Source organism: Amblyomma mixtum, chromosome 6 (genome assembly GCF_055824585.1).
Source record: "Amblyomma mixtum isolate Tamu chromosome 6, ASM5582458v1, whole genome shotgun sequence".
NCBI classification, from domain to species: Eukaryota; Metazoa; Arthropoda; class Arachnida; order Ixodida; family Ixodidae; genus Amblyomma; species Amblyomma mixtum.
Window position 1 is genome coordinate 54,721,543 of NC_143017.1, and position 16,869 is coordinate 54,738,411.

At 51.9% G+C, this 16,869-nt stretch overlaps 1 protein-coding gene across 1 annotated transcript in view; it reads left to right on the plus strand.

Annotated features, from left to right (window-relative positions):
* Nucleotides 1-245: 245 nt before the first annotated feature.
* Nucleotides 246-16,869, plus strand: part of LOC149339169 (uncharacterized) — a 234,439-nt gene continuing 217,815 nt past the window's right edge. The window contains exon 1 of the mRNA XM_089547976.1: nt 246-546. Within this exon, the coding sequence (XP_089404102.1) occupies nt 456-546 (91 nt within the window). The 5' untranslated portion in view covers nt 246-455. The remainder of the gene's footprint in view (nt 547-16,869) is intronic.

Sequence of the window (16,869 nt, forward strand, 5' to 3'; positions counted from 1 at the left end):
CGGTGACGTCACGCGAGAGCAGCGCGAGTCAGTCACCTGGTCGGTCCGGGTAAGGGGGTCGGTGGTGCAGCCGACTGCTGCCAAAGAACAAGTAGAAGCAAAAGGGGGCCACCACGAGTCCCCTCCTCGCACCCTCCCTCCCCCGAAGGGAACAGGTCCTGAGAGGCCTGCGTAGGCCTGCGTCCCGCTTCCGAAGGACCGGTTGTCCGGATCACTCGAGCCGAGCGCGCTGCCGGAGAGGAGCCGCCGCATCGCCCGTTCTACTCAGCGAGCCGCCGCCGCCACAGCATCAGCCCACGGAGGGAATAACGCCGGAGTACAGAGCAGCGCGTCGCCCTGCAGCGGGACATGGGCACCTGACGTGCGCGAATCGCGGTGCGCGCGTGTGTGTGTGTGTGCGCGACGGGGTCGCCGGTCTTGAGCCCCGCGCCCGTCGACGACCAGAGCCGCCGGCCATGGCGGCAGCCGCAAGCCGGCCACGCCGGGTCCCCTCGATGATGTCGCCGCTGCTGCTTCTGCTGCTCGGATTGATAGCACTCGCGTCAGGTGAGCAAAGCACGCACCATAGTGCGGCACCTCATGGCCCCCGGTTACTGTTTCAATCCCCGTCCTTGTCCACTGGTGGCCCGCGGTGGCCGTCCAGGACAGGGACCGTGCTCCCTCTCCAACGCGCTACTGTCCTGCGGACTATAGCTAAGTCGAAGTCACGTGAGCCTCTTGCCGGGTTGTATCGAAACCAGTGATGATGTCGTTTTCCCGAGAGTAAAGAGCTCCGTGCAAAAAAAAAAAGAAAACAGAGAGAAAGGCCAGAGCACTGTTCGACGAGGAGCTTTGAACGCATACGGTTCGTTCAATTGCCTGTTTAGCTCTGCGTGTCATATGTTCATTGATTTCCTTCTTTTGGACACCATGGCTCTCACTAGACACGCGCGTGCAGCCCGCCCGCCGACGTGGACGCACTTCACTGTTGGTTTCGTTGGGCGTGATGAGGGTGACAGCTGTGATGGCCGATGCGTTACGCACGATCGGCCCCGCGTCGGCCGCCGAGGATACGAAGACCGGCTGCTGCGTAGACTTCCTGGCAGTCGAAGTAGTTCTTGGGGAAGATTTCTGGCGCGGCCAGATAGCTGTTAACGTTTAGCCCTACAGAACTCCCTAAGCATCCCTTCCCGTTACGTCCCTACCTTCTCCACTTATACATTCCAATATTTTACTTTCTTCTCCCTCTATGCGAAGTGAAATTTTCCGCTATTGATTTCACTTTGGGAGAAGTATGCTAGCAGCAATACCTTTCTATTTTGCCTTTCCCCCCAAACGTGGAAAAAAAAAAATTGGGAAAACATAGACTAATGAAACAATTCGTGCCTGCTTTCCTCAAGAGGGTAATATGAAGCCAGTCATTCTGTCAAGCTAGAGAGCTTTTCAGCTCCCGATAGAAGTGCACATTTCACCTTATAGTAATCAAAAAGACAGCATTTAATTCTACTCCACAGTGCACTCTGCGTTTTTGTCAGATATTTAATTCCCATGACGCAATCATACTCCACCCGCCATGATCGTCAGTTCGTTTTGGTCCACGCGCAATTTTGCCTCCACTGACGTATACAGTTGTCGCTGAGAGTACAAAGAAAACGTGAGGACAGTTAGACCGAGGTCTAGTGTTAATCCTGAGCGGCGATTTCTGCGGCCAAGCAAAACGTGGGCAGCTGTATTCGCTTGACCCGTCTGCGCCAACGCTGCAGCGCGCCCTGTCTTCTGTTGAACTGGCTGCCTGCATCACGAGTCGGTCCGTCCGCCGCGATGCGCTGTCCAGTTACGTACGTGCGCCAGCTCTGTCAAATAAACATGCCTAAAAGCCCTTACGTAAGGGAAAGACTGCGCGAGACAACAATGGGAAGACGGAGGCAGCGACTCTCCAGAGTCTGACCCCTTTCTCAAGACCCGCGTTCGCCCAAAGTTCACAGCGTTTTCGTCGTGACGGGCGTTTTGATAACGCCGCGGCGCAGGCGCAGTCGGACCTTCCACGCACGTAGTGCGGCCACTTTGAAGAAAGCCTTCGCATTCGCGACCAGCCCCTTGTCGAGGTACGAGAAAGGCCGAAGTTTGCTCTCACGTTAATTAGTATACCAACTTGGCAGGGCTTAGTTCTGTATAAATATTTAGCCTCGGGGGGTTTTGGGCAGAGAAGGGTGTAGTCGCTCTAACCATGGCGTCATAGACCGACATTCCGACTCTACCTGGAGGTCAACCGGTTGTTTTGAGGAAAGCCGTCGCGGGGCGCTGCAAGCATTTTGTGAAGGTGCGCCGATGGCGAGCTAGGTGACGTGCGGAAAGTGTTAAAGATTATTCTTTCAGGAAGAAAACTTTATTGCTCACCTTTGCATAACAATGTATTATATAACGAACATTTAGCTTACGCGGGGTGCTTACGCAGTTCACATGAAGGAATCTCGGTTTGCCCAATAGCCTGTGGTTAGCGATTTTTTTCTTCTGTCGGCCAGTTCTCAGAAGTTCAAACCTCTGACAAAGATATAAAGACGGTTCCTGTCTCTACAGTTGCTACTTCAGCAGTCATTAGCTTCCCGCCGAACGCTTGTAAGATTATTTTAGGATGAAATCTTCCCAGTAATCGGGATATAGACGTTATTTTCAGGAGAGCAGTCGTTCTTCCTAGAGCAAGCTTTGTTTACCTAATTTTCGCATTATTCTTTCTCATACAGTTATAATAGGCCTTAGTGATATATTGCTTGGGCAAATTGCGACCCGTATTTTTTTTTTTTGTCACTCCTGAAGCGGCATGGTGGGGAATAGTGTTGGCGATTAATTTCGATCATCCAATTTTCTTGTCTATTTATGGCAGATTTTTCCTTGCTCTCAATGAAAACGGCGGAACGCTTTTCCGTTTCCCTTCGTGTGCGTTCCACCTGCGTTCGCCATTCTTTCCTTTCGTTCCCAGGTTACACTGCGCCCATATAGGCACTGCGTTGTCGCCCTTATCTCCAGCCATAAGTAAAACAGGCTTGTTTAATATAACTGAGAAAGAAGGACTCCTGCGTTAATAAGTATAATGAGGCTTTATTATCGGTACTGCTGGTTGCGTGTTTGCTGCCATCAGGCGATACAGAGCCTGTATGAATTCGCTTAATCGGCTTTGTATAACAAATACCTCAACATTCATCTCATGTGCGATTACGGCGGTTTTTTTAGGTTTCTTTTAATGCGCCACTCATTAATTATATTATACCTCGGTGTTAGGAGGCACTGAAAAATGAGACCTTGCTTTGGTCGTTATTTTTCCGCTCATAAATCACAGCTTCTTCGAGGAGAAAAAAAAAACAGAAAAGATGAACAAAGACGACATAGTCGTCCGGTTCGGTGCAAGCCGTACCGCAAACCAAGCGAGCAACAACGCAAAGCCAGGACAGGTTCGTGAGGAAAGTCGCGCGCATAAAACACGCCAACCAGCCGGAACCGGCCCCACGAGTCTGCGCGCTCGCGTCGTTAAAATCGAAAGCTGATGCGCTGAGGAGGCAACACTTGGAATTCCGTACAACCACACTCAGGAGACGAAGCTTCTTCTTTTTTTTTTTATTGGCTCAAGGCCGCATTCAACCCCCAGCGCTGGACAGTGCATGGCCTACCGTGCCATTCTCGTTCCATGGCCTACGCATTCTATACGTGTCACCCCAGGCGATGTGTCAACGCCAACGAGTGAATAAAAACACTGCGAAGCTACCTGTACTTTCCAGACTGTCTGTTTTCGCGTTTACGTCTGGTTTTCTTTCCTGCAACCATATTCAGCCTGGTGCCGCGAAGCTGATTCCCCCGACGTCTTTTTTGCACAGACCGCACATTTAGCCCGCTTCGACTGCATCACTACCCCTTATTGGTTGGTTGGTTGGTTGGTTTATTGGGATTTAACGTCCCGAAGCAACTCAGGCTATGAGGGACGCCGTAGTGAAGGGCTCCGGAAATTTCGACCACCTGGGGTTCTTTAACGTGCACCGACATCGCACAGCACACGGGCCTCTAGAATTGCCATCGCCTATCTCATACCAGGTGATCGCAGTTCGCATTTCAGCCAACAGCCTTGTGTGAACAGCCACTTGTTACAGCGTGTTGTGGCCGCTTTCTAGGCCATTATAAATTTAGCGTGATTTCTCTCTTAGCATATATAGGGACCTAGCGGTCTGATCCTACCTCTGTAGCCGCGTCTATTTTCTAGATGAAATGAAAATTATTTACCTATGGTCTGCCTATTACTGCAGAACGGTTTCCCTAGATGCGTATGAACTGCTTGGGATTCTCCTCCATGGCATCTTCTTTCGGCGTCGCATATCCGAGCGCTTAAACTTACACCCTGCATCAACCGGTCAGAGTTTGTCTCCCCTGATGATGATGATGTTCTCCGCTACAAATTCTCCGCACTTCTTTCTCTCTCTCCGCCCGCCAACAGCTGCTGCCTTCAAGATAGCTCGCGCTTGGCAGACGCTTTACTTCTCGCTCTCACCTTGGTTGCGTCATTAGCGGCGTCCCAACCACTTTATCTTTTGTTGCTGTTGTTTACTGTTTTCCTTCTATTCTTCCTCACGCTGTCGCGCATCTCGTTCACCCAAATCATCCCGCACAAGCGGCCGGTGCTTTTTGCCCCAAGCGCGGCTTCTTTTTCGCTGGCGAGCCCAGCGTCGTCGACGCGTGCATGCACTCGTTAAACCGCGCCGACCGACATCGCCAGCCAGCTCCGTCTGGGCTCCAGGAGGGGAGGACGCAGTGGAAAGGTACGGCGTAGCCGGGTGATCGTCGAGGCCAACGAGCGAGAACTGCCAGCTAGGGCAGCAGCCGGCGAGCGAGCGGCCGGCCAGCTATCGCCACGGCGCGGTCCGCGCGCAATAGCGACGGCAGCTCCAAATCGCTTTCGAGGTCGTTTTCAGTCCCGTTTTCCCTTGTCTCTCGGGCCGGCGAGCGTAATGAGCCCGTAATAGCGCCAGCGACGACCACGTCGCCGAGCTCGTCAACCATGGCGCGAACGGAGCGCAGCACGCTATAGCTGGCTCTCACGCCCGCGAAAAACCGCTAAGCCGCCGGGCGTCTCAGCCAAGTCGCTAAGTGAAAGATGAGTGAGCAAAAACGTTAAGGCTCTCCGGAGCTGGCCAGCCAGGGATGCTGCGAAAATGAAACCGCCGCACGGAGCGCCGTATATCTGCCTCCCACCCTTTGCCCTTTCCCCTTTTTACCTCCAAACCTATTTTCTCGTCATCTGGAGACAGAGACAACGCGACCGATTCTTCTCGGGCACCTATCCCACGAAAGATGACCTTGCGCCGATCTGGGAAAAGTAAGGCGCGCGAGGCTACGAGTGCGCCGAGCTGTTAACGACGTTAGGTTCATTTGGCTGCCAAGGACGCAAATGACCGATTCCGGCACAGTTAAAGGACAACGCGCTACACGCGACCCTATATGTGCGACGGACGGTTGCGCCTTTCCGCGTTGCAGAGGCCGAATAATTGCCCCGACAGGCTTGAAACACACCGGCCCCGGTAATTACCGTATACGTGTGGAGCGCTGTGCGTACGTTCGATAGCTCGCGACTGGCGCTCTCGTTCTTAATCAGGCGAACAGAAGTAGACCTCCCCTCGGGCAATGCAGTGACAACGATATGTGAGCGCTGCTACATGCGTCTCTCCGCTGCTCAAAGCATCCGGTTTGCTGCGTGATTTGCTAGTTCGCTGCGCGCGGGTCCTCGTCGTAAAAATCCCACGGACTGGCCTAGAGGCAAACGCACTCGGGGGAAACTGGTTATTCGTGCGTTTGCAATGGACACCTGTGCCGGAGGGAATTAGGGGGTACTTATACTACACAGTACCATTACGAACGGGTCGTTTTCGGCGTTCGATCTCTCTCTCCCGGGGCCAATCGAAAGGAGGGCTACATGCAGTTAACGCCGGTAGTACCCCGGGTCGCGAATATTAGCTCCTCATATAAGCGACGCGTGCGAAAAAAAAAAAAAAAAAGCAGCGGTGGCATGCTACACCGGTTGTTTTAAGTACACTGACCAAGTTCTGTATCCTGTTTCCTTTTTTATTTCTTTTGTCTATATGGCATGCGTTTGTTTCGTGGTAAGTCTTCAACAAAAGAACAATCGTGTAAGATACGGAGTTCTGCTTGGTAGCGCACCTTATTCGCGCTCACGTAGGCTGTGCGAATGTGGGCAGGAATTCCACATCCTAGTGTGAATTATCAGTAGTGCCCACGGGTTGGCAAGTTGGCGCTTCTCCCAGAAATTATGAGCTAGAACGTGAGCTTAGACTTCCATGTAAAAGGGCTTAGGAGAGAAGCTTCTTTTTCTTACGGGCTGCTGACATGCTTATGGTGCGCAAGGGAACGAGACTTTCGGGTAGATCTGTATTCGAGCCAATCTGGTACGCCCCGTTCGTACCAGCGCAGGGCCTTTCTTTACCTGCTTGCTCAGTTATCGACATTGAAAATCTATCGAAAACACTGGAATTCCGAGATGATCAGCGCGCAAACAACCCTCACCCTGCATCGCCCTCGGCTTGCGTCTCTCCCTTTCCCATCGTGCCTTCCCGACGACGAATTCCTTCTCCGGTTCACGCTGCGGAGATACTGGCTTCGACAGTGGGAGAGGTTCAAGTTTGCAGAAATGGCGAGGCGACATTGCAGGGAGTCCGATCGCCCCTTACGTACTCATAGCCATGACTCGCGTGCTTTGAGGTTCAATTGGGTCCCTGAGCACGTCTCACATTTTTTCCCCCGCGTGGTACGCACTGGGACAAAAACCGAGTCGGCGAAGCCACCAGCCAGTTCGCCCTTTCCTCGCGGCAGCACTTTGTTGGCGACACAGGCATGTAGGAGTCAAGAAACGCAGGGAAAAAGGAGGCAGGTCTGCACACGCAAACCTTTACAAAACAAAAAGAAAGAAGCGAAACGTCCCTCTACAAAGTTCGCCTTGAGAGAGAGGGCCGCTGCAATTTTTTCCTTGGAGCAGCACGAAACGAGATGACATTTGCGGCATGCTGAGCGCGCGCTGTGCAATTAATTAATCAGGTTTCCCCTAGAGGCAGGCAGCGCCCATGGAAACACCAAGTAGGTTTTAAAGGTCCTCTTTACGTCTCTATGTATTCTCCCTCCCCGTCCCCTCTCATCCAATCCCCTTATTCTGTCTTCTGTCTTTCTTTGTGTGTGTAGAAGTTGTTTTTATCTCTCTCTCTCACACTTTCTTTGCACCCGCTACGCGTGCCACTTTTGAGGCACGTGCGAAATCTGGCCCATTATGGTTTCTCGCCTTGTTGACTTCGCCGTTCTGATTTCGCCGGCCGTGGGTGCGAAACAAAGCGGAACTTTTCACTCCTCGCGGCTGAATGCGTGAGGGCGAAACAGAACGTAACGAAATAACACGTCAGACCGCAGCGGGACGTCTCTATTTTGCCGCGCCACGGCTACTTCTCCTGATACCGTCGGCTTGAAAAGAATGGAACGAGTCCTAAAGGAAGAAAAGAAGGCAAAGATACGGAACCAGGTTTTCGTTCGTTTCTTCTATTTTTTTTTTCTTTTTCTGAGAGAAGAGATACAACAAGAAAGCTTATGTGACTCAGACATGTGTATACAGGAGTCCCGGTATGTTCTACTTTCTTTCTTATCGCCATTCAACGTCAAGGAAAATGATATCTCATTTTCCCGTCCCAACCGGCTTCCAAAATAGCTTCCGAGATCCGCGCGAGCGCGGCGAGTGCGCGCTCGGGGGCTGCCGCATCCGTCACGGCCAGGACAGGTCGCGGAGGAATGGACGGCTGCAAATTGCCGCACTCCGACACATCTTGTTCGGCAGGGGCTCACAGCGCGGAGCACTTTGCGAACCTCCACACCACCGGTGCCGTTACGCACGAGCGCAGAGGTTTAAGGTCTCTGGGATCGCTTTACCGCTAGGAATATATGCGTACAGAGAGGCGACGCTTTCCTCCGTAATCCTTGGTGCTCCCCGCATCGCGCCCCTATAATTCTCGGCTCGAGAGATCGAGCTTTTAGTGCAGCTTATGTCGAGTCTAGTCTCTTTATATGCTTATTTGCGTTAAGCATCCTCGTGCGGGGCCTCTCCAGTGCTGTCAAAAGGCTTACAAAAAGTAGGAATAACTAAAAAGAAAAACAAAAAAAAAAGACTGCCGAGCGCAGTACCCGGGATCTTAAAGCAGAGCTGACAGCGCGGTACAGAAAAGGCTCTCCTATCGAACGGGCAAATATCCCGCAGGGGGCTGCGCGTGTCCGACGGCCATCCTATAAATACCGTATGCCACACACAGACCGCGCCGCAGATATATTTCGGGAACGCACAGACGCTTCCTACATAGCGTGCCGGGTTCCCCTTCTCAGGCGGCGATCGTCTGTCTTGCATGCCCTCCAGCCTGCAGCTTCTTCGGAGCGGCCCGCTTGACTTCTCCAGCCTTCTTTTCGTCTTTCTTCGTTTTCTTTCCTCGGGATTTGGGAGGAACGAGCCGTTCTAGCTCGCCCCGCCGGGTCACACCGGTACACCCCCGAACCGGGCTGCGGCGTGAGAGCGTTTGCCGAGGGTGCGCTGAAGCGTTCGGCGCCGTACACCTGAGTGTGTGTGGAAGGATGCGTGGATGCCTGCTTCGGCTTGCGTCGTCTCGGCTTAGCGGTGCCGGCGCCGTGGTCGTCGAGTACACGCTTGCACCTACAACACGCGCCCAGGAGAGGAGGATGCAGAGGGGGGAGGCATCGTCGCAGCGCCGTGACTGGCGGCCGGTTTTTCGAGTGCTTCAGCCGCCGCGGTCTCGCCGCTTCCGACTTTCCTAACCCAGAGACTCACATATACCCGTCCTGCGGCCTCCTTCTCGCGGTAATCGCGCGTCGTGCACCTCCATGCCTCAGGCGGCCACTATAAACGGGAAGGGACTCTCGAATGGGAGACGGACCGACCGGTACTGAGCGGATGCGAGCGATACCGGGATCCGACCGCGCTCCCATGCGACGACGGCTTCGATCGAGAAGCCTCGTGTTTACAGCACATGAGGCCAGCTCACCCGACAGAAGCGTTTACGCGAATGAGAAAAGAAAATACAAATTAGGAATAACGCGTAAATGCGCATGCACAGAAGAAAAACCCGAGAAAGTGCGCCGCGCAGAGCACCGGTGAGATGAAAATCGCCCATGATTTTCTTCGCTGCAAGGTCGAGGCGAGCATGCACTGACCCCTTCTGTCACAGTTTAGTTTGTACGTCGCCGACAAAGAGCTGGTTTTCTTCAATTTGTCTCCGCTCGGATTGTAGTAGTAAAAAACTTTATTCCGCTAAATGGGACGAGGTTTAGGGGTTGGGGTCTTGAGCAGCAGGTGGTGTTCCTAGGTACAGGATCCCATTGGTTCTTGCTGCCTCCTCGGCCCGCTCAACCAGCGTAAGCTGATCTTGCGGGTCGGAGCTGGACAGAAGCTCCTCCCACTGCTCGACTGACGGGTTTGCTATTTTGGGCTCTATCGGGCTCGCCCGACAGCCCCATGTGGAATGGTAGAGTATGGCTATCTCTCCGCACCACACGCATTCTGGAGTGTATTTCGTAGGCCAAATCTTACTGTATATGTAGCGACCTGGGTATGAGTTTGTTTGTAGCCGTTTCCATGTAGTTGCCTGATGTCTTGTGAGTGTCTTGTGGGGAAGCGGGTATTTACGGCCATACGCTTGGTACGACAGCACCTGTAGCCGGAAGTGGTCTCTGCAAGAGCTGCCTTTTTCGATTTTCTCCACTGCGATCTTCCACGGCAAGTTGGCCTTGGTTTTTCGAAGTCTTGATACGAGTTCGACATATAGTACAGTCGCATTGTTGCTGTTCTGCCATAGTGACAGCTTCGTTTCTGCTTGCATACAACCCGCGCTACGATGACGTAGTAAAAGGCACTTTTCCCCCTTACCTCTCCTTTGGCTTAATCTCGAGCCAGGAACCGCTCGCTTCGAGTCACCTGGCCGTATAGCTTCGGATGTATTGCCCGCTTCTCGTTTCCTCGAGCCTGATCACGCTGTGGGTCTGATTGGGTTCTGAATCTTTCAAAGAATCTCTTCCGCTGATCTTACTGTTGCCTGCTTCGCTTCAGTGGCGAGCGAGCACGCTTCTTGGATGGGCACCGCGCACACGATCACATCCAACCAGCTACCACAGCAGCCATCGAAAGCTAAAAGAAGCAAAAGGCTACGCTGCTTCGTATGCGGCAACTGTGGTGCTGCTTGAATTCCTTGCTGTTCAGTTATACCAGCATCTAGTGTTCTCTTTCCGCGTACACTGTTGCTACCTTTCATGCTCTCTGTGCTCCACACGCATGCGTCTTGTTTTGCCTGCGAGAGGGAAGTGCTTCCTCGTGGAAATTGCCTTGTACAGTCGTACACAGAGTCTAGAGCGCTTGATCAGGGCACCTGCGATTATACTTGCGTCATTTACGTTTGGTCTAGGACTCCAAACAACACATTAATGCGCATACACGGTGGAAAGGATTGTGTTTACTCGTATTGTCTTTAAAAGCTGTGTAGAGCCAGACAGGCAGCGGCGACTATCATAAATGTACAACAAAGCGCGTCGTTCGAGCCCTCTATACAAGTGCGTTGACGGCTGTACCCAAGTAAATTTCATACGTCTGCTGACAGAAAGACTGCAAGTAGAATCAGAGCTGTCTGCTTGTGTGCGGTGTCGTAGGTGAATCGAACAGACTATCGTGCCTAATTAATGTTTAGTCGTTACTAAGGACTGAATTTCCACGCCCACAGCGGCTCCTCGGCGCGCACGCAAATGTTGAGTGAGAATCAAGCGTAAACCTAGTACCTGTTTGGTTTTGAACAAACTAGACACCGGCGCACACGCCTTTGAAGTTTCTTCACATTATCCGTTTTTTTTCCTTCAACAACTTGTTATGCTGCGCGTCCAACAGTTCGTTTAGCGCAGTTACGTAAGTGCAAATTAACTTTTTTTATAACCCACTCATGCTCTTTCCATTCGCTCGCTCCCTAAATTCCAACTTTACGTTAAGACACTCCCCTTCGGCGCTTGCCAATTTTTCCTTGGGCCGCGAAATTGACGCACAGGCGTTCCGGTAGTCCCGATGGGGCACAGCTCGCGCTTAAGGCAAAAAGCGACGCGTCGGTCATCGTTAAAGAATTTATTTAAAAAACGCAGGAAGTAATAAGGTCTTCTGTCGCCAAGAAAAACCCTGTATCTCAACGGAAACACTCTACGGCAGAAATTTCGTTCCGTCGACAACCTCCTACGTCTCGGGCACAGCGTTTTCTCTCACCTCTGCGCGCGTCTCATTCCTGGACAGGCCTGTGGTGCGAGGGAAGAAAGGAGGCGCCAGTGGTGGAGAGAGAAAACTGGTCTTTATTTGCTTGACGTTTTGCGCCGCGTACGCCAGACTGTGTAGCGAAGCGAGCGGGGTCGAGAGAACCTGCATGCCTTGGCGGCGCACGCGAATAAAGCAGCAGCCGGTGACCGGCAGTGCGAGGAGGAGACGAGAGATCAGCGAGATGAAAATGAAATTGCGCTCCACAACGGCAGGGTACGTCAAATCACGGTCCTCCCCACCGGGCTTACCCCCCCCCCCCCACCCGCGTTTGTGCGCAATTCGCGCTTAGCTCCTCCACACTGGCCCGTCGTCTCAGTATGGCCTTACAAATAGAGTGCAGCACTGTAGACGCCGCAATCGGTGCCGACTGTGGAATTCGCAAAACTACTGGTACTAGGCAGAAAGGCTAAGATTTAGTAAGAAGCGTAAAGGTTAAGACTTGATTGTAAAACATTTTATTCGCCGGAAAGAGCTTGGCAAGAGGTCGCGTTAAGTGGTCGAGAGTACATAGCCCTCGACGACTTTGTCAGCCCACTCCACCGCCAAAACTTGCGTTCTGGGGTCAGAGCTAGCCAGCACGGTCTCCCACCGCTCGAGAGAAGGAGCTGTAACTAGATCACCCGTAGGTGGCTCTATTTTGCAGTCCCACAGGATGTTATCAAAAGTTGGCGAGACACGTTAAGTCAAATCTGGCGCGGCAGAAAAAAAAAAAAAGAGACGAATACGAAACGGTAATATTTGTTTGTGTCTTCTTCTTCTTACCCTCTCGTCGTCGTCTTTTCTGCGGCGCCATTTTAAGATATAGTGAATGCTCGCTTAGCTCCTCGCCAGTCCCAGTGATAAGGACACTGACCAATTGAGCTGATTTCAATCCTGTTTCACCAGAACTATAGAATGTTCCGGGCAGAATCACTAACCGTTTTTAATTTGCGCAACTTACAGAAGTCAACCGCCAGTGTAGCAACCCCTGGAGTTGTGGCTTTCAGGGCACTGCTCGGTTTTCTCCGTGACAAGAGGCGTGCGCGGGAGATAGACGACGGGCGCTTACTTTTTATAAAGCCGGGAGAGCCCCCTCCGTAATATTTGCCCAAGAAGGAGCGACGGCGCGGTCCGGCAAATCTCGCAGCGAGCGAGAAGTTCCACGCTCCGCTGCTCCGCAGACGTTCACCGGGCCGCGGCCGGTGGAAGAGCGCGGCGTCCGACCTTGAGTCGCGCGCATCACCTCCGTGAACCGTGAAGCGGTTGCGCTCGGAGGGAGCAGCCCTGGACACGCGAGCCAGCCGCTTCCTGGACTCGGCGGCTGACTACTCGCTCTGGTTCTCCTACGCGCGGGCGCCTCGGATCTCCGACCGACCCTTCGCCTCTCGGCCATTGTTGTCTCGAAGGCGCTCCAAGAAGAAAACGGCGAGGAGGGCATACGCGGCGCTCGTCCTGTCCATTGCGTCACACACAAGTGGGATACCGGTTGCGTTTAGTGCACGGTTACGCCCATGCTAGGAAATGTGGCTGTCATTTACCCGTCTCCAAACAGAGGCGGGCCGTCTGTCGCGTGTGTGTGTTTTTTTTCTCTCTCTCTCTCTCTTTTTGCGATGTGGGGCATGGGGGACCCGCAGGTCCGAGGAGCTTGTTGTTGAGGTCGTATAGGCCGACGGCCTGTACGTGTATTCACGCAACAAAGGCTCCGTTCTATCCCGGTTTCACGCCCACCAATATGGATCGCACAAGGCGACAGCCTGGGAACGCGACAACGTGAGAAAGGGACAGGGACACCGTGACTGCGTTCTCTCCTCACTGGTGTCGAAAGAAACAGCCGGTTGTGAGTGTGAAATGCGACGCCCGGGGTTTGAGATGCCGCGAACGCGCGTAAACGTAGGCTTAACGTAAGCGCTGCCAGCGTCGTTCGCAACGTCAGCGACGAGCGGCTGTTTTTGGAAGTCGTGCGTTAAATATGGCGACGTCTGAAGACGGATGGAGGAAGGAGGAACTGGTGTCGCGATCACGAAGAAGCGCTGTACCCGTCACATGCTCGCGACGCGTGGCGAGCGGATTTCTGGCAAATGTTTCCTCAAAGCTTGCTCGGCACTTGTCGTGAGGATACGCCCATCACTACTCCGCAGTAGGTGGTGAGCGCAAAGTGAAAACTAGATGAAAGTAATCCGTATAAATCGAGGAACATTTTGAGAAGTTCGCCGCACGCGTGCTCTTCGGTCCTAACTTAGGGAAAGTGCTGCTTTGTGCGCATCCGCTTCATCCGACTAAAGAAAAGCTAAAAATAAATAAATAGCGTGAGAACGATGCCAAGTAAAGGAAAGCACATGCACATTTGAATGTTTTTCTAAGCGGAAAGGAACACACACAAATCGGATACTCCCCGAAGCAGCGGCTGTAACAAGCCTCTCACCTTGCTAAGTCCGAGTAACTTTCGTATTTATACCCGGGCCTTTTTATGCAACGCTTCACGCGTGTGTGCTTGGATAATGGAGTGTTCCTAATAGTACGCGGAAGTTACGCTCAAGTCGCCCGCCCCCCTTGCTAATCTTTTTCCCGGTCTGAACATCGCCTCGTCGGCATTAGTGCGAGGGCGGTGTATTATCATTTTTATGTTATGCTTCCCGCGACACTGCGCGCTAATCTTATTTTCCGCGAAAGCGGATTTGAGGCGCGCGCCATGCACTGGGGGGCGAAGGGGAGATTAGGCGGAGCTGCAGGAGCGAAGCGTTGACCGACAACGGCCAAGGAAGAAAATTTTGTCGCTATACATGCGCCCATTACAGGCGGGAAGGGGACATCGTAATGTAGGCGTTTCTTCGGGCAAATAAAGAAAACTCGGATGATGGCCGAGTCTATGGAAGGCAGTTGCCGGTTGTTTTACTTGAACTGTTTTCTTACTACATTATTTTCCCCACTTGCTACCTAAAGAAGCTTCCACGGTTTTGGGGAGCTCTGTTGTTCACGAAAGGCGACTTTTTGTTTAATCTAGCATAGATAGAAGCGAGAAAAATTGACTCCCGCCTACGGACGCTTCGGTAACCGTCTTTATTCTGTCGTGATCATTTTCTTCTTTACACATATAAATTCGGCACTGGCTGTTAATAGCCCATACACTGGATAACGCGGTGACCAGGTCGTTGCTGCTGTGAACGGGAAGCTGTGATAAAAGAAGCACGTCCGCTGACTTCTCAGTTTGAATCTAGAGACAAGTGCAAGTGCTTTCTTGCCAGTGATTTCGGATCTTTCAGATATAGTTGGCGTTTAGGTGAGCATGTAGCGTCTACAGCCGGAACCGAAACGTTTCACGCTATTTAACCCTCGTGTGTGAAGCTGGACTTCAAGACGAGCTGAGGAGGACGGCGAGGCTGGAAGGGGGGGACGTATTATTCAGCTTGCCGAAAGTGTAACTGTTTCCGCCGAGGCACATGGGAGTCGTTTTACAGCGTTCGAGGGAGTGGAACGGTTCGTGCGAGCGTAAAGCGATTAGCAGGCGCGTGACCCTGTCATGCTCAGGGGAACGTGCAGAACATTGAACTCGCGCTTCCTACCGTCCTTGCTTTCCTGCGAGATTTTAATCTCTGGCGAAGGTTGCCAGTAAGCACCTGTCGTCTCATTCTTCTTAATCGTTGAGGTAGCCGCAGGAGCGCGCAACCTGACTATGCCCACTGCAGGGCAAAGGCCTCTCTCATGTATCTCCAATTAACTCTGTCCTTTGCCAGCAGTAGCCACCGTATTCCCGCAAACTTCTTAATCTCATCCACCAACCTAACTTTCTGCCGTCCCCTGCTGCTTACCTTCTCTTGGAATCCACTCCGTTACCCTTAAGGACCAGCGGTTATATTGCCTTCGCATTACATGCCCTGCCCAAGCCCACTTCTTCCTCTTGATTTCAACTAGGATGTCATAGCCTGCGTCTGTTCCCTCACCCACTCTGCCCGCTTCCTATCGCTTAACGTTACTCCTATCATTTTCCTTTCCATAGCTCGCTGCGTTGTCCTTAAGCTGAACCCTCTTTGTTAGCCTCCACGTTTCTGCCCCATAGGTGGCACGTACAGAACTGGTCGCGTCGTTTCGCTTGTTCCGTTGTTCCGACTGTATCCGCATCGTGGTCACGAATGAAGAGGATAGCAAAGCGCTGGAAATTTTAGGAACAACGCTCACTTCACCCTCGCTGACGCCTAGATTTTCACCAACTGTTCGTCAGCCCAAGCGAAGAAAACGGGGACAAAGCGAGACACATGTGCAAACACGCAGAGACAGGCGGAGAAAAGCGTAGGCCAAAATGTCTCCTTTGATTAAAGGACCAATGCTGCACAGAACCAACTTCGTGGCTGTGAGATGGCTGCTCGAGGACAGAGTTCTCTCATGTTCGATTCCTCTCTCCGTCCAGTTACTCAGATTTTAACATTTCACTCCGCCGCATCGGTTGAAAGGACAGTGAGGAAAACTTGCTCGAGACAATCCGAACGCTGCTCGTCAAATTGAACTCATAACGGTACTGCCCTGCATGGAGATAGATACTGCTCCGACAACTTGCGGAACAACAAGTAATAGCAACTTTCCCAGTGAGAAATAACGACTGCCAATTCACACTATGGTGTTGGAAAATTGCTGCAGAAGCCATTTGTACACAGTATAAGTGAATACAACACTTGAGCGGCTAAGCGGTTGTGTGTAATAGAAGGAAACATAGTATATGAGCCAATCAAAGCACCAAACAGAAAATAACCACGAAAGGCTTTGGGGAATAAGACCATTCTCTCATTGTATATAGATTACTTTTATTGGTCGCATTAGACTTGCCGTGAATGCGCGATTCATGCACAATGAGGTGAGATGTACTTTTTGACTGATCATAAGCTACCACAAGCATTGAAATAAGAAGACAACTATAAGTAACACCGGATCTGTCGGTTCTCTGATCTGAACGGTGATTCGTATCCTGTCCCTCTGCAGAACCACACCCATTGCAACCTCGTTGACGGGATGTGGGGGCAAGGAAATAAGAAACAAACTTGCTCTGTTATTCATGTTTTACCCCAGTCTGTGCAGCGCTCGTACTGCAAAGGGTTGACCCTGAAACTAATGATATACCGAAGGAGAAAACGGATGGGAGAAAGGCTAGCATACCGTACGCCTACGTCTTAAGTGGGTAGGTCGGCTTAAGAAATACGTTAAGGGCCGTGGGTGGAGTGTGCTGTGCGCGAAGTGCTTGCTCCGAAGAATATGGCTGCCGACGCATGGATAGCTGAAACCAGAGAGGTAATTCTGTCGAAATGTTTTGTAGGAAAGAAGCACGTGGCTGCGCGCTGCCATCGATTTTTACTTGTGTAGAAAAACCAACTTTTAATCGGTCTTCCCAAGGGGTGATATTGCTGTACCCTTGCGTCCAGCAGCAAGGTAGTACTTGTAACCCTTACAAAAATGGTTTATAGACAGTCTATAGACTTCTTATTGACTCCATTGACTTCCTATAGATATTGTTTTTTGTCTATTCATAGTCTATAGAAAAAAGTCTACTAAAA